General features: G+C 36.6%; 1 protein-coding gene across 1 annotated transcript; it reads left to right on the top strand.

Annotated features, from left to right (window-relative positions):
* The first annotated feature begins 5,670 nt into the window (after window positions 1-5,670).
* On the top strand, window positions 5,671-13,073 carry LOC307140458 (uncharacterized protein). Its single transcript, XM_079840016.1, has 2 exons — window positions 5,671-6,846; window positions 12,901-13,073. The coding sequence occupies exon 1, from the start codon at window positions 5,700-5,702 to the stop codon at window positions 6,462-6,464; it is 765 nt and encodes a 254-aa protein (XP_079696142.1). The 5' UTR covers window positions 5,671-5,699; the 3' UTR covers window positions 6,465-6,846; window positions 12,901-13,073.
* Window positions 13,074-19,004: the final 5,931 nt, after the last annotated feature.

Here is a 19,004-nt window from a genome sequence, read left to right as displayed (position 1 = left end):
TACGGCTAATTTTGCCCTTCATGAGGACTGTGAGGGGGGTGAATTTTTCATTTACATTATACAAAGCATTAAAGTTCTGCATAATTAAGGGCGTGGCCACTTCGAGTGACTGGTGCAAAGCCATTTATCTGCTGTCTGTTAGTCATCGCGTCACTTCAGCTCCGCCCACGTCCCGCCTTTTTGCCCATTTTCTGTTATTCAGGAGTGACACGCGATGACGCGTTGCCAAGATGGCAACGGCCATCTTGCGCTTCAAAACTGCTCATCAGAATCCTAGGGGTGACGTCACGGACACTACGTCCATATTTTTTTACAGTCTATGGTTTGTCATGTTTGGTGTGAGCACATGGCTCGTCATGTGTTCCTTGTGCCATGTGCTCTCCTGTCTATTGTCTTGACCCCACCCCTCTTGTTATCTGATTATTGGTTAATTTGTCCCACCTGCCTTCCCTCATACCTGCCTTGTTTGTTCCCTATTTAGGCCCCGTCCACACGGAGACGCGTTAAGCTATATACGTAAACATTTTTTTGATTAGATTAGATTCAAGTTTATTGTCATTACACATGTACAAGTAAAATGCAACGCGTTTAGCTGTACGTAAAAAATGTTTTACTGTATCAGCGTTTCGTCTAGACAGATCCGGTGTTTTGGGAGCATGAAACTGGTATTTTTTTAAACCGGGTCCCAGAGTGGATAAATCTGAAACCGACACCCTTGTGTTTTCGTGTGTACAGCCAATCTGTATATTTTGTGAAACGGTGATGTCATCACACCACGTCCCGCACGGAAAAGACTATAAAGGAATACAACTACGGGCACTGGGCATGCGCACATCAAAAATATTGTGTCATTTAATTACTGTATTTGCATTATTGTAAGGGTAGGTTTAGGGTTGGGGTAGGTGTAGGCGTTAATAAAACACAATCTGGTAAGTAGCAAATTTATTTATTGTTATTTTATTGTGAGATTTTGCCTCACTTCCTACCATTGCTGTACCCCTTCTAGCCACAACTCTGGTTTTTAGTGTATTTCGGAGTGTATTCTCAGTTTTTAGTGTATTTCTGTGGCAGAATTACAGCACCACATACTGGTCTGGCATGTATACTACATCGTTTTGAGTCAGTTTCAGTGCTCTCATGTGTACGTGGATATTTTTTTAAACAAGGGAAAAAAAAAAGATTGGATAGGGAAAGCTCTGCCTTCGTGTGGACGTGGCCTTAAAATCCTTGTGTTTGTAGTTCTGTGCTGGATCGTTGTCTTCTGTACCCCGTCATGTGCTTCCTGTGGTCTTCCCGTTCCATGATCTGTGTGTTTGTTAGCTTTAGTTTGGTTTCCCCCCTCACAGGTTTTTTGTGTTATTTTATTATTAATAAACCGATTATCTTCTTGCACTTGAGTCCTCGCTCCTTTTCTCCCGACCGTTCCTGACAGTCATGTTTCTCTCAAAACACATCCATGACTCATTAAGAGAATAGAGACAACCCTTTTAGACCATGTGCCAGACAAGCCGACTATTTTTCCTGTCGTTAAACAAGCAAAAGTGGATTTAGACATGCCCCAAGTGCACCTGCGCTATGCGCTTCAGACCATGCACTTAAATCAAAGTTAGTCAAACTGCCAGAAAACATCACTTTTATTAACCCTCTGACTAGAATTATACAGTTTTTTATCTGCAGAATTTAAAGTGCAACTGGGCGTTGCTGATTTCTGGGCCAGGTACAAAATGAAATATCAGCTAACTAATTTCATATGGCCATTAAAGGGGTCATGAACTGGCTTTTTAAAAAAAATTGTATACTGTTGTCTGAGGTCAACTTATTGCATTTGAGTGGTTTTTACATTCAAAAACATCATAATGAATAAGTAATAGGCTATTTTGTGCCCTGGTTTTGAGGCTCTCTCCTGCACGCTCGGATTTTATGGGCGTGCCGCACTGAAAACTTGGAAGTAAACGCCCACGGCTAGGATTGGATACATTTGCATATTTAATGAGCTTCTGCTCCCCCTGTCAGTGACAGCGTATGGCAAATGGCAACCGGAATGAATCGCCCAGCCCACAGCCAGGGCTCGCAAAATGTCTTTATCAAACAAACACAATGATTCATCTCTCATCCACCCGTGATTGATTGGAATGTTATTTTTTTATTAATGTTACTTGGCCCGCCTGATCGATGAATATAACCGCAAACCACACACATACACACACACACACACACACTTCAAATATCGAGTCAAGAGAGTGAACAACGCACATCAAGACAGTATTATGACCCAAGAACACCACAAATAAAGTATTCTCCAGCCTGTGACAGCGTGCTAAGGTATGTTATGTTAGACACGTACACATGATCCATAGATATCAAACGATCCGTAACAATGCAATACTATCACATATAAAAAAACATTTTTTACTGACATTAGTGTGTTGCTTCATTCATTCATGTAATCTCATCCTGTCTGCAAATCCAGTCTCTTGTTTACAAATGACTCTGTGGTTAAATGAACATACGTGCAATATCTTCCCCACGCGAGCTGGATATTCATAAAAAAAAAGCTCTGCTGCTCTTAGCTGTCATGTTAGATGCACGAGTCAGTGAGCATGGCTACAGAATCAGGCGTTGTTCTTCTGTTGAGGCGGTGCTTCAGAGTCCTGCATGGGTGCGGGTACCCGCGAATATTGCTGAAACGGGTGAAACAACATCCTATCTGTGTCGGATGCGGGTCGGACAAGGGAGAAACGGGTCTAAACATGGGTTTAAAACAGTCACGTGCAAACGAATATGTATAAAAATATATGCATGTTTATTCTATAGATGTGTTCCTAAAAAATATATGCATATTTTTAGTAACACATCTACAAAAATATGCCTTGCCTGTATTTCAAGTTGATAAAATAATTTCAAATCCATATCAGTTTATTTGTGCCCGTGCCCCCTCCCAGGAGAATCACAACTGCGCCTGCGCGATCTGCCTGCACTGCAGTCATCGAGATGGATCCTGAGGAGTTGAAGAAAAGATTGTATATTGGATGGCCGCAAATGTGAAACTTCATCGCTGAGGAAGCACGCAGATAACTGTGGTAACAAACCAAGCACAAGCAGTTCTATCGAACAGTATTTTTCAAAAGGGGACAGAATGGAATGTGCCTCGTAGAGATGATAAGGACACATAATAACACAATTCATGATGTAGCCTTTTGACAGCTTCGGCTGAAGTTGTCCTTGTGTTAATGGTCATTTAATAACTTCTGTATGCTGGCAATAAACATTTTTGTAAGTGTGTCTATAATGTGATATGATAAACATATGCTAAACAGATTTTATTTCGGATGCGGGTCTGGTGTCGGATTTTAATTAGTGCTGCTGTCGGTAAACGGGTCGGGTGCGGTTTTAAGCACTGCGGGTACGGGCGAGTGCGGATTTACAAAGTCGGACCTGTGCAGGACTCTGCGGTGCTTCACTACACTCTCACGTCATAGCCGGGCTCATTCTGAAATCGATCGTTTGCTGGGCCTGGTGTCAATAAAAGCTTTTCTTTGACTAACAAGGAAGTTTTCAGCTCTGAAACGTACAGGATATTCTTATATTACCATGACCTTTTATATATCAAAAGCTCAAGGGAAAGTTGATGTTCTCAATTCATGACCCCTTTAAATAAGAGATCATACACAACAGATATGTATGCTCTACTAATATGTTATTTATTTATTACCTTCAGAGGTGGGTAGTAACGAATTACATTTACTTCGTTACATTTACTTGAGTAAATTTTTTGGGTAACTTGTACTTTTAGAGTAGATTTAAAGATGGGTACTTTTACTCTTACTCAAGTAAATTTCTTGTGAAAAAACTGTACTTTTACTTAGTTACATTCGGTGGCGTTCCTCCGTTACTGTCAAATGGTAATAATTATATTATATATATTAAAATAAGTGAATATGACTTTCGCAAGTCTCGCGAAACTTTGGAGAGGCTGCTTCGCGAGAGGTTGCTACGCATCACCCGCTTATAATTAGCGCGCGTTTAGTCGGAAGATGTGTGTGAGCTACGGGAGGCAGATTGCCCGTGGCCTCAAGTTCAGTCTATGTTTTCACTCCAAGATGTCAAAAAGAATAGTTTCATAATGCGATGCATGTTGTGTGCACCAAAACGAACTGACATCTCTCAGCATACAATAATTCCACCCTGAAAAGAGCGGTAAGTGTCACAATGATGCCTATATTTGAACACTATTAACGGTCATTTTGGTAACTATGGGAAATTTCCCCTTATTATAATACTATTTCACACACTGTCCGAGTGTTTTCCTCATATGCGCTCTTGTGCAAGCAATGAATCGTTTGAATCCTCCAAACAACACACGTCCACGAACAAACGTTCACATTCACATATCCTTTTCTTCACAAAACGAAACAAATTGAATAGCCTAATGTGACGTCTTGCATTTATACTCAAATCCGGACAGACACCTGTCTGAAGTGTAGAAAATACACACAGATAAAAACGGTATTGTATTTTATTCCTACCTAAAGAATAGCCTATATACTTATAAAAATATAAGAACAAAGTATGTTTTAAGAAGAGCTCTAGTTAGCCCAGCACACCATTAATTTACACTGTTTATCCATTAATCACACACACACACACACACACACACACATATATATGTGTATATGTATATATATATATATGTGTGTGTAATATATATATATATATATATATATATATATATATATATATATATATATATATATATATATATATATATATATATATATATATATATAATATATATATGTATGTGTGTATATATATGTGTATATATATGTATTATGTATGTGTGTGTTTTATTTATTATATATATATATATATATATATATATATATATATATATATATATATATATATATATATATATATATATATATATATATATATATATATATATATGGTTCATTAGCTTACATTAGTTAACATGAACTAATAATGAACTGCACTTATTTATCTTTATGTTAATTTAAACATTTACTAATGCATTATTAAAATATTGTTAACATTAGTCAATGCACTGTGAACTAACATGAATAAACCATGAACAGCTGGATTTTTATGAACTAACTTTGACAAAGATTAACTAATGCTGAACAGAGGTGTTGTTCATGGTTAGTTCATGTTAACTAATACATTAACTAATGTTAACTAATACAACCTTATTGTAAAGTGTTACAGAGAGGTGTGTGAAAGCTCTCCAAGTAGCCTGAAATTCAGGGTTTTCGCTTATCAATCAGATCGAAAGTAACTAGTAACTAACTACTTGAGTAGTTTTCTCATCGAATACTTTTTTACTCTTACTCAAGTAAATATTATGATTGTTACTTTTACTTTTACTTGAGTAAATATTTCAGTAAGTACTTGTACTTTTACTTGAGTACAGATTTTGGCTACTCTACCCACCTCTGATTACCTTTTTTATTTATTATTTGTCAGACTTTTAAACTATTCAAAAAGTGAAACTAAAATATTTAACGACTATGTTGTTTATGGCAGACAGTTGAACTTTTGTTGACCCCGATACTTCATAACTGAAAGTAAAAAAAGAAATACCCCTTCCTGTTTGTCATAGTCGAGTCCATATTTATAGCAGAGCAGAGGAAGAACCAGACCAGTTTGAACAAGCAGAAAGATTGCAAATCGGCATTATGTCTACAGTGGACAGGGAAGTTGTTCTGGAGGCGCTGTCTGCCCTCCTCGAAACAAATGTGAAGCCTTACAATGGATTAATAGGAAAGATGGATCCTGATGAGCTCAATATATTTAATTTTCTGTCAAAAGTATTGGTCAAACATATTGTAGATGGATTTGATCTGCAACAAGCAATATTGGGTTTCAACTCAGATGTACGTAAGGAGATGTTTGTGGACATGGATGAATTCTTCGAACCTCGCTTTGATTACGATTTCACAAACGTAAGTGACAAGAAAAAATGTATGCGGGGTGATGAGCCATATAGACGTCCATGTGGATGGTACCGCATTGCTCTCAAAGTCCTGGACAAGTACGATGATGGAAACGACTGGCTGGGCACGGATGGATGGAGGAGTCACTCAGTGGCTGGTGAGTGGCCCGTCTCCTATCATGGAACCAACGTTGAGGGTGCTAAAGGTATCGTCAAATGCCATTACACAGCAGGTAATAGAAAAGAAAGACAACTCTACGGGAGAGGAATCTATTCAACATATGACATAGATCAGGCTTCTGGCTACAGCAAGGAATTTACATCCGAAAAGAACGGGAAGAGATACAAAGTCCTGATGCAGAACAGGATCAATCCAGTGATGAGGAAAGTGTGTCAAAGACAGGACTACTGGCTGATTGAGATTCCTGAAGGCACCTCTGCTGCTAAAGAGAAGGAGATTGTGGAGAAGTCCATTCGTCCTTATGGGATTCTGCTGAAAGAGGTGTGAGAGAAGAATCAGAATCCGCTGACTGACTTCATTTTACTGGGATGTTCATTATGATGTTTGTTATTATTTTTAATTTCTAAAGTACATAATTGGTGGATTTTTGTATTTATTTTATCAAATGGTATACCAGTTTAAATTTGCCATGCCTTAATTAAAACAGAATATGTATCCTCAATAGTATAGAAAGGCTGTGATATATTACAATTTACAAACTTTTTTCAATCATTTAATCACAACCAGGATTGTTTTATTTACATAATATATATTGTTAGCACTTAATGTAATCAGCAGAAATCTGGCTGTTATCCTTGTTGAATTATCTACTGCATTCTGTTTTTAAATGTTGCAGTATATAATTAGTATATCTTAAAGTATAATTAAAGTCGGCATGAAACGGAAGTTGAGATCGTCTTTTTCTCCTTATTGTGACGTATATCCGAGTGAAACGGCTTCTGAAATTAGAAAAAATGTAGGGCGAGGCTTGATTTTGTCCTTGGAGAGGATGGCTGAGTTGAGAGGAATGAGGTGTGATCCGGGAGGTGTAGGAAGTGACATGGATGAAGGAAATGAGATTGATGTAGATACGGGTAATGAGGGAAATTCAAACAACGAAGAATGGAGGATAGTGAATCGGAAAAAAATGAAAAGAAAGCAGAGAGAATCTGATGGAGATAAGGGAGAGGAACAACAAAGTTCAGAAATTAAAGTTATTCTGCGATTTCAATCTCCTTGTACATCAAATCCCTTGAAGGTTAGTGATGCTATTCACAAGCTAGTAGGTGACGTGCGGTTTGTTAAAACTTTACGAGATGGGAATCTGATTATATGTAGAGATATAGTACAGCAGCATGGATTAATGAAATGTAAATCATTGCTTGGGAAAGAGGTTAAGCCACAAGTATGGGAAGATAGAGGGAAGGTTATGGGTGTAATATCAGGAGTGTCAACTGAGATAACTGAAGAAGAAATCAGGGTTAATGTCAGAGGAGTGCGAGTAACTAGAGTTAAACGTTTACCTTTCACAAGAGATGGTGTTAAGGGTCCTAGCCTATCTGTATTGTTGACTCTAGAGGAAGACAAAATCCCTGAAAGAATCAGAATTGGGTATGTCAGCTATATAGTAAGGCCATATATCCCTCCGCCAATGAGATGCTTTAAATGCCAGCGTTTTGGGCACATTGCAGCAGCTTGTAAGAGTAAACTCCGTTGTGCCAAATGCGGAGGGGAACATGAGTACGGGAAATGTGAGAGGGGAGTTAAAATCAAGTGTTGTAATTGTGGAGGAGAGCATAGTGCTGCTTACAAAGGATGTGATGCACATAAAAAAGCGGTTCAGATTCAGAACGTGAAGGTAAAAGAAAAGCTTACATACGTTGAGGCAATTAGAAAGGTCAAATCTAATGACAACAATAGTAGATCAGCACATGTGACTCAATCACCAGTTCAAAGCATAGATAAATGCTGCAAAGTTACCAAGGATACACTTATAGTGGAAAAGAGAAAGTTTGTAGCGTTTATGGTAGAAATCATTAACTGTTCTGCCCAAGCATGTAGCCGAACAGAGAGAACTAAGATAATTGCAAAAGCGGCAGAAAAGTACTTGGAAATGGAAGAGATGTCAGTAGAGATTATTAATGCAACACTTATAACGGGGATATCAGATACACAATCAACATGTGGTGGTGGAGATTAATGATGCTAACCATTTTACAGTGGAATGCGAGGAGTCTAATTGCAAACGGACACGAACTAAAACAGCATATTCAGGAGCAATCAGTTAAACCTAACATTATTTGCATTCAGGAATCCTGGCTAAAACCCTCACTTGAATTTACATTGTATGGCTATACAGCAGTGCGTAAGGATAGAACCCTTGCTATGGGTGGTGGAGTTGTCACCTTCATCCAACATGGTGTTAACTATAGAGCTATCAACAGTAGTGAAGAGCTTGAGATAATTATAATTGAGGCATGGGTCAACAAAACAAAAATTAGAATAATAAACTTTTATAATCCTTGTCAAAAAATAACTAGGGACATGTTGGAGAGTGTATGTGTTGTGGAAAACTCCAAAGTTATAGTATGTGGAGATTTTAATGCATATAATACCCTGTGGGGATGTGCTACAACAGATAGAGACGGGTATATCATTGAGGAGTTTATGGACGATAATCAGTTAGTGTGTCTAAATGATGGAAGAGGCACTAGGTATGATGTAGCTCATGGTGTAGAATCTGCAATTGATCTTACTTTTGTGTCGCAACAACTAGCAGGTACTTGCACATGGGATGTGAGCAGCGACAATGCAATGGGCAGTGATCATTATCCTATCTGGGTTAAAATAAGGAGTCAAAACATTAGTTTTGAAGAAAATTGGATTTCAAGATGGAGAATGAAAAGGGTCAATTGGGGGCTGTATAATTTTAAAACAAGCAGCAAATTAATTGAAGTTATGCCAAATTTGAGTGACGACATTGAGGAGTTGAATAATATGATTATTAACATAATATATGAGTCAGCAGAGGAAACAATAGGTAAAACATCTGGAGCAAAGAAGAAGAAAATGGTACCATGGTGGTCTGATGAGTGTAGAGAGGCTGTTAAAAACAGGAATAAAGCCTTTAAAATTGTTAAATCTAATCATTCATTTGATAATTTATTGGAGTATAAAAGAGCTCAGGCTAAAGCCAAAAGAATTATAAGAGAAGTTAAAAGGAAATATTGGAGAGATTTTTGTAGTAATATTGGGACAGGAATAAAAATCAATGACATATGGGGAATGATCAGAAAGATGGGTGGCATAAGAAGGGACTTTTCACTACCAGTATTAAGAGATAATGGCACTGAGGCAGTAACTAGTAGAGAGAAAGCTGAGATGCTTGCAAAATCCTTTGTAAGGATACATAGCTCACAGAACCTCTCCAGTGAAGAGCTAGCTAAAAGAATGAGGACCATTGAAGAAAATAAAGATATGCTGGGGATGAAAATGGTGGGGGAGAGTTCACTAGATGCAGATTTCACACTGTTTGAACTAAAAAGAGCACTGATAGGTGTTAAAAATACCTCACCAGGGAGAGATGGGATATGCTATAAAATGATTGAAGAAATATCTGATGTGGCAAAAAATGTGATACTGGTTTTATATAACAAAATTTGGGAACGAGGAAAACTGCCTACTGGGTGGAAACACTCAGTAATAGTACCTATAGGGAAACCAGGAAAGGATAAAATGAATGTCAAAAGCTACAGACCAATAGCATTAACGTCTAACCTATGTAAACTCATGGAGAGGATGATTACTAAAAGGTTAGTGTACAAATTAGAAAGCAGAGGACTGATCACACCATATCAGAGTGGATTCCGTAATGGAAGAACAACTATGGATCCGGTAGTATGCCTGGAGAATGAGGTGCGTAAAGCACAAGTTAACAAAGAATCTGTTTTGGCAACCTTTTTTGATATAGAGAAGGCTTATGACATGCTGTGGAAAGAAGGACTTTTAATTAAGTTGAATAAAATGGAAATAGGAGGTAAAATGTTCAACTGGATCAAAGATTTTTTAAAGGGTAGAACCATAGAAGTCAGGATAGGGTCAGAGTCATCAAGCACATACCCAATAGAAAATGGCACCCCACAAGGTAGTGTATGCAGTCCAATTCTTTTTAATATAATGATTAATGATGTGTTTGATGGAGTGAACCAAAGGATAAACAGGGCATTATATGCAGATGATGGAGCATTGTGGGTAAGGGGCCGTAATATTGACAATTTACAGCAAAGGATGCAAACCGCAATTAGTCAGGTTGGAAAATGGTCATTTGACTGGGGGTTCCACCTTTCAGTGGAAAAAACGCAATTCATCTGTTTTTCTAAGAAAAGGGTAAAACCCACAATAGATCTTAAGATATATGGACAATCTCTCAAACAGGTTAATGACTTAAGATATCTTGGTGTGTGGTTTGATAGCAAACTTACTTTTAAAAATCATGTTCAGAAAATGGTAGACAAATGTAAGAAAGCAATCAATCTTTTAAAGTGTCTTTCAGGGTATAAGTGGGGGGCGTCAGGCTCTTCTTTGAAAAGAATATATGTTGCATTAATCCGATCAGTGTTTGACTATGGATGTACAGTATACAAAACAGCAGCAAAAACTACATTAGCTGAACTGGACAGGGTGCAGGCCAAAGCTCTCCGGGTGTGTAGTGGAGCCTTCCGAACATCACCTATCCCAGCGCTGCAAGTAGAAGTAGGGGAGATGCCTTTAAATCTTAGGAGGTTAAAACTTTCTCTAGCATATTGGGTAAACTTACAAGGGCATGAAATTACACATCCTACAAAACTGGTGTTAGAAGAATGCTGGGAATACGGTCGCATTGTGAACAGTAGTTTTGGATGGAACAGCAATAAAGAGGCAGATGACATGGGAATCAGTACTATACCTTGCAGCAGAAATGTGAACTTAAGCATAATTCCACCTTGGTTTTTCTGCTATCCGGTAGTTAATCTAGAAGCTAAAAATATAATCAAGACAGGATTGTATCAAAGTGTACAGCAGTATCTAGAAGTAATGTATGATGACACAGTACAAATATTTACAGATGCATCCAAAGAATCAGCAGGTAAAACGGGGGTGGCTGTATACATTCCTAAATATAAAGTTAGAATACAAAAAAGATCCTCAAACCATCTCTCAATCTTCTCTGCAGAGATGATGGCCATCATAATGGCACTACAGTGGGTAGAAGAAGTGAAGCCATATAAATCTGTTATTTGTTCAGACTCTATGTCCTCCTTAACTAGCATCCAGACTGGGAAATCTGCATGCAGACAGGATCTTTTAGATGAAGTTCATCAGATGATCTTCAGGATAACTGAACAGAAGTTAATATTACAGTTCACTTGGGTTCCAGCGCATACAGGAATTGAGGGCAATGAGAAGGCAGACGAGTTGGCAAAAGAAGCACTTAAAGCAGAACAAGTAGAAGTACAGGTTCCACTCAGCAAATCAGAATTAAAAACAATAATTAAAGATGGTATTCATAAACTCTGGCAAGATAAATGGGATAAGGGGGGAAAAGGTAGGCATTTATATAGTATTCAACAGAATGTAACAGTTAAAATGATCAGCTCACTTTCACGACAGGAGGAAACCTGGTTCACCAGGCTAAGGTTAGGACATACAGGACTGAATAGCGGCTTACACACAATAGGGAAACATGAGACAGGAATGTGCCCATATTGTACGGAAACAGAAACCGTGAAGCATGTACTTCTGACATGTAGGCAGTATTCTGAAGAGAGAGAAATATTTAAGAGGGTAACAAAGAACTCTGTTACTTTGAGCAACTTGTTGAGTCTACCTGGAACACAGTCTATAACTAAAGCAGTGATAGAGTTTCTAAAAGAAACACAACTAGCAAGAAGACTGTAGTTTTTTTTTTTTTTTTTTTTTCTGGAGGTTTGAGCTGAGGTTGAAGCTGGAGGAGCTGAACACGCAGCGCTAGCTGAAGCTTGGGCTCTGATCTCCTTTTTATTTATTATTATTATATATGTATGTGTATATGTATGTGTGTATGTGTATGTGTGTGTGTGTATGTATGTATATATATATATATACACATTTATTTATGATTTCCCAATGTGATCACACCTCAATCCTGTAGATGGCGGTAATGCACAAAGATTGCAAACTGCCAATAAAATTCACTGAAGAAGAAGAAGAAGATTTCGTCCTTCGGGAATTGATTGGATCGTTGGAAGTTGGGCGTTGCTAACAAAATGGAGGCAGATTTGAAGTTTGCACTCAGTTGTGGAGAAAAACTCAATCTATCTCTAAAATAAATGTATTTTCTTTCTAAATCTTTTCTACATAATGTTACTGAGCATATTTCCTCACTTTTCGCTGGTTTATGATACAGATTTTACTTATTTTAAGCCTTTTATGGCTTTATTTCTGTAAAGCTTTTTTCTCAGCTCTCCCTTATAAAGGGGGCGCGCCGTAAGCGCGTTCACACGCTGCATTCCTCAGTGCGAGTCGTCACGATAAGCTGTTCGTCCGACTATATTGAGTAATTTTTACATTAAAAAAAAGCTTTTATTTCTCATATATTTCTCTCTTTTTGCCTCAAGTCCTTCTTGAAGAAGGTATTGTGTATACCGAGAAAAATGCACCTAACCACGATCAGTGACAGGTTTCTGAGAGGAGGTGCAGAAACGAGACGGGGCGATAACCCCGCCCTCGCGCCATAACACATGACCGGGGGAGAAGAGAGGTCGTTTCATGGGGGAGGGAAAGTTAACATATTTGATTAAAGATTATAAAGGTAAATGAATTTTTTAAAAAATAATGAAGTGAACAGATAAATCAGTTATAGTAAACACTACAATATTAATATAAAAATACAAATTGTAAAATTTGATTTCATGCCGCCTTTAAGATGCATATGATTAATAATCAGCATTGATCATTTCAAGTAAACACAAATGTGTGACCAGATTGTATTCATGTATACTTTTGATGTACTTGCTTTTTGCATCCACTTTTTTGAACAATTTGTCTAAATGAAATATGTTTCCTATGTTAATAACATTTAATAAAGATGATAATTTTATTTTCATGACTGGCATTCAGCATAATGTTGAGATTTCAATGTTGAGAGATTGCTCACAATCGCTGCTGTTAAGAATAGACCTGCTTATGAAGAGTTGTTTCCCATAAACCACGTTCGCAATCTTGAAGTCTGTCCAGCTGCTATTTTGAAACTAAGAAATAAGATCTACTGTAGAACAGAGGTGTGCAGCCCATGAGCTGCGAATGCTCTGCATACCCAAGCCATTCGTGGACTCGCTAATTACAGTTTTATTCGCTTTGGTACTATTTTCACAAGTAAGGTGTACATTTTCAACACTCAGTACAAAAATCCAAACTGATCACATTTGTAACAGCTAGTCACTTTAAAAACCTGATGTAGGCAAATTTCATTCATATATTCATTGTTTCAAACACAAGATTGTTGTAATATGTAATGAGAACATTTGGTTTAATCACTGAAACACAGCAGTATGATCTTCTTACTTTTTACAATCAGTTCATTCAACAGCAAACAATGCAAGATACGCGTTTCAAATCACCCTTGTTGCTGAATTATCTACAGTACCTGTCGTAACACAGGCTACAGATGCCACATAAGAAAATACACTTACATTACCTAACTTATGTAATTGAATCCATAATGTTTGTAATGGTATCTATTCAGTTTGTTATCAAAAAGTGTAATGAAGTTACGACACAGCCATGAGGTTCTGGGCTATAGAACAGAGTTTGCTGCCAATACAGTAAATGTTATCACTGTACCATATGATTGAATCTATACTGTACCTTTATAAGTTTGAGTTACAGTAATGTGGCAGTATCTTCCATGGTAATCTGTTTACAGTATCACATGGCATGCATACTGTAATGTAAAAATGCTGTATTTGATGCCATCTGTCTCCCTTCTTCTGATGCATTTTTGATCAGTCTGATGTTACACCGTCATTGACTATTTCCTCTCCCTTACTCTATTCTGCTCTATGTTCACTCACACCCACATGTGGTTCACTATCTTTCTGGGTATACGTATGGTTACAAACTGTATATTCTCTCCCCTTGCACTAACCCTACCCCTAAACTTACCCATCACACAAAACTTAATGCATTTTACATTAAAAAAAAAACACATTCTGTATTTATAAGCTTGTTTCCACATGCCATAATGTAGAGTTTACCAGGGCACACACACACTTTGAACATAGTAGTTATAATCTAAGATAAATCGCTTATAAAAGAATTCATTACATATGGTTATCCATATCGGAAATTGCAAACAAAGTAGAAACTATGTATATAGAATCAATATCTAATGAAATGTACCAAATGATTCAGTTGGATTAAATAGACAAATCTATTAAAGGGTTAGTTCACCCAAAAATGAAAATTCTGTCATTAATTACTTACCCTCATGTCGTTCGACACCCGTCAGACCTCCGTTCATCTTCGGAACAGAAATGAAGATATTTTAGTTGAAATCTGATGGCTCTGAAAGGCCTCCATTGGCTCAATGGCACGTTACACTCTCAAGACCCTTAAAAGGTACTAAAGACGTCGTTACAAAGTCCATCTCACTACAGTGTTTCTAAAATAACTTTATGAATCGGCGACAATAGTTTTTGTGCGCAAAAAAACCCTAAATAACGACTTACATAGTGATGAGGATTTCAAAACACGGCCTCATGAAGCTTCGAAGAGTTATGAATCAGTGAGGCCAATGATGACTCGGATCGCGTGTCAAACCGCCAAACTGCTGAAATTTGGCGATTCAAACCGCTGATTCGACTCACTGATTCATAACGCTTTGAAAAAACAATCAAATACACTCTGAAACAGGTTTTCACAGAAGCAGATCTTCACTAAAACCCATCAAAATAAACGTTTTTGAAAATCTCTGTTTTGCAGCACTTTGCCAAAAAATAAAAGGATAAAAGTTTGTTACATTTTATTTAATTACCACCGTTTTGGTCATATATTTGTATCAAAATCATAAAAAGAAAAAATTCATAGGATTCTTAAACATTTTAATAAGTTAATGATAAAAATAAGTTGTTAATCTAATTCATAACCATTTATTGAATTTGGTTGATTAGACATGTTTTATTGAAATTTTAATTAACAAAACAAATGGTTTCAAGTTTGTTATAATAAAGCATTTGTTCAACCAAAAAAAAAAAAAAAAAAAAAAATTTTAATAATACAGTTTATTTATTAAATAATTGTTTAATACTGTGATGCTGTGAAACTCTGATGTTTTCATATCGTGAAAACCTCATTCTATTACAACCCTACACTCTAAAAAAAAAGGCTCGTAATCATAGGGGAACCTTTTTTAGTGCTATATAGCACCAATTTTGGTGCTTCAGTGGTTCTTCAGCGGTTCTTCAGAGGTGCTATATAGCACCTTAGTCAAAGAACCGGTGAAGAACCTCTGAAGAACCGGTGAAGAACCTCTGAAGAACCGCTGAAGAACCTCTGAAGAACCGCTGAAGAACCACTGAAGCACCAAAATTGGTGCTATATAGCACTAAAAAAGGTTCCCCTATGATTACGAGCCAAGAACCATTTTTGGTGCAATATAGAACCTTTTTTTTTTTAGAGTGTACACAGGATATTCCACACCCCTGCTGTTAAAAAAGTAACTCACTAACTTTTACTCTGAGTACATTTTAAATGAACTACTTTTTACTTTTACTTGAGTACATTTTTAGACCGGTACTTTTACTTGTACTTAAGTAAAATTTCTTTGAAGTAATAGTACTTTTACTTTAGTAGAATATTTTGTTACTCTTTCCACCTCTGTATAGCATTCTATATTAACTATTATTATAAACATTATTTAACCAGAAAGAGGCAGAGGAACAGGATTTTTTCATAGCTTATCTTAATGTGCTAGTGTTGGGATATACGGTAGTGACAGTTTATACAAATATTACATTATTTTTATAAGTTACCAATGGATCTTGAACAGTTACTTTATACTGTGTGGCAATTTTTCGTTACATTTTGAAGTACAGTATCAGGACAACCCACATGTTTTACTGGTACTGTTTATTAACTATTTAACAAGGTATTATAGTCAGCTGTTGCAACTTTATAATAACCATCCAGATAATGTTTATAGACAGTTTACAAACCAACTAGTAACCCTTAACTAAGTGTTAGGAATATCTGGTCCGTCTATCTATGTAATGTTTATAGATGTTTTAAAAATGGTTTCTTAAAGGTTTACAAACATTTTTTAATGGTACAGTGGTGTTTTTGGCAAATGTTCAATTGTAAAAAAAATTCAATTTTTATGCACATTATATGCAACAGCAGTATTTGCACTGTAAACCTTTTTTATTTATATAAATAAATGTATATATCAGTGTGGGTGAACTTAAACTGTATGGCTATGCTGTGGTTCCTGTAGGCTTTGCATGCGGGGGTGGGGTGGGGGGGCCTCCATGTCCATTTTGCTTGGGGCCCCCAAATTCCTTCAAACGGCCCTGCACACACACAATGTGGTGTAATACTACAAAACAAATTATAATCATAACCTTTATCTCCATACCAAAATTACAGATGTGATTCATTATAAATCGTTAAAATATTAATGTCTGTGACGCTGCAGCACAGAGACTGTTGTGTAGACTGTAAGTAGGCTATTTAAAATATTTAACTTTTTTAAATGTTTGATATGAATAAAAAGCGCTCATAAACGGCCGTCGATGGCATTCTCGTGAAACGAGTTGAGTCGACCCAGAAACGGCGTTCCTTACGTCACGACTTAACAAGCGGATAGTAGCCTACCAAAGCGAATAAAAAAACTAACATTTGAATATTCCCTACATGCCGTGTGTAATATTGCTGTTTATGAATGTAAACGTTCTGCAAAGTTGTAAAGTCGAAAGTGCACAATAAATAAAGTTATTGTCTCCCAAAAGAAACAATCGACTCTGAACCGCCTAAACGAGTCATCTGTCCCAAATGTCATTTTACTGATGAGTTCAGTGCGGGATTCACTAGCTCGCGAAGGAGGGAGTGAGACTGATTCACCCGATGAGTCATTAGAGAATCACTGGAAAATGCGGTCATGTGCAATGTATATTATTGGAAAATGAAAGTGTTTTTTTGACCCTTGATGCATGTAAACCTAGAGACTCCAAAACAAAATTAGGAAACTTTAAATGAGTATAATAGGGGCACTTTAATGTTGAGAGACTATTTTTATACCAGAGGTCCTGGACATCTTGTTCAGAGACATGGCATTATGTCAAATACCAATAGATAAAAAAAAATCTAAACTGGGTAGCCTTTACTACAAATCTTATAATGGGCCGTGGTTGGATCTTTCATCAGGACCATGATCCAAAAGATCAAACTCAACAACATGGGTCACTGAGCACAAAAGAAGGTTCTGCCATAACCATCCCAATCCCCTGACCTGAACCCAGAAAACGGATGAAGAGAGCATATCAACATGGAGCTGGGAATCCGAAGGATCTAGAGAGGTTCTTTATGGGGGAATGGTCTCTGATCTCTTGTCATGCGTTTTCTAAACTCATCAGGCATTAGGAGAAGACTCATGGCTGTTATCTTGGCAAAAGGGGGTTGCAAAAAGTATTGAATGATTGAAAGGTGCCATTAATTTTGTCCAATGTGTATTAGAGAAAAACATTTATTTCATAATGAGATTTTCCCTCCATTTTCAATTGTTTTACTTAGGTTTTTGTGATTTTTTTTTTTTTTATAATAAAAAAGGATTAACAATGCAAATTTATTTTCACTGGCTTCCTTGTTCATATTTACCAAGGGTGCTAATAATTCTTGGCCATTAGTTTAAAAGACTTAATGCACAGATTACACTCTGCAATGTAATATCAGCTTTGTCTATAAAAGAGTGATACTGTTTCTCAGTTGTAGTAGTGTTTGATTTCCTGTCACAAAAACCTTTACATTTGTGCTGACAAGAAGAAGAAGAAAAAAAACTTAAACATAACACTGAAATTAAAAATGAACTTGCAAGTTGAGATGTTGTGAGAAATGACTTGGTTGCAGCATATATAATTTAGATTTTTTTGTTTTGTTTCATGTATTGAAATCCTTTTGGTCCTAATATTTTATGCCTAATTCCTTTTTATGAATTTACTATGAATAATTACTAGCACTAATTAAGTCTGAAATTACTATTGACTATATAACTGCTGTAATAAAAATAATTAGGACAGGGTACAGTAAATGTAAACTGTTTTTTGTTGTACCATCTTTAGTTAACTTTGAACAGGTAGCATGCATTATGAATGTCACTATTTTATTTTGAAGATATATTTATTAGGTTTATTATCTGTTTTTATTAGTTTTATCTATTATTCATTTATATACACGCAAGGACTTGACATTTCATGCAATTCCATTGTAATGCAAAACAACAGTAGCTGGCATAAGCACCTGTAGAGGTGTATTTCTTTGTTTATGTTTTAATTTTCACAAGGAAATCAACACCACTAATTTATTAGAGCCTCAATTCAATATCTAAAACGGCAGCTCCACCATCTCACCACTAGAGGTCAGTCTCGCCTCAGTTTTATTCTGAAAAATCTGGAAAAATGTGCCAACACTGACGAACAAAATACATTATGTGCACCACCACTTTGTGAAAAATGGCTCTGCTGGATGATCGATATTCAAAGTGCCATCTAGTGTAATATTTGAGATTTCCAACAGAGGGAACTAAAAGTTTCCAATTAATTAATGGCCCAAACTTATGAATACACAAATAAGACAATGATTTTAAGTAGCTTTATTTGTACGCTACTTTGTTCTGCAAAATAACCTCATCAATCCAGAAAAAAAGTTAATTCAGTTCATTAATCAAATACCCCTTAACCAATCAATTAAGTGAATAACAATAGTTCAGTTATTAAAAAAAAAAACATTTAAAAATAAATACAAAATTGCACTTTGTTC

The sequence above is a fragment of the Gobio gobio genome (assembly GCF_949357685.1).
Source record: "Gobio gobio genome assembly, chromosome: 17".
Lineage (NCBI taxonomy): Eukaryota > Metazoa > Chordata > Actinopteri > Cypriniformes > Gobionidae > Gobio > Gobio gobio.
This window is presented reverse-complemented; position numbering and strand designations above follow the sequence as displayed.

Coding starts and splice junctions, on each gene's coding strand:
- LOC307140458 (XM_079840016.1), top strand. CDS start 5,700: ATGTCTACAGTGGACAGGGAAGTTGTTCTGGAGGCGCTGTCTGCCCTC.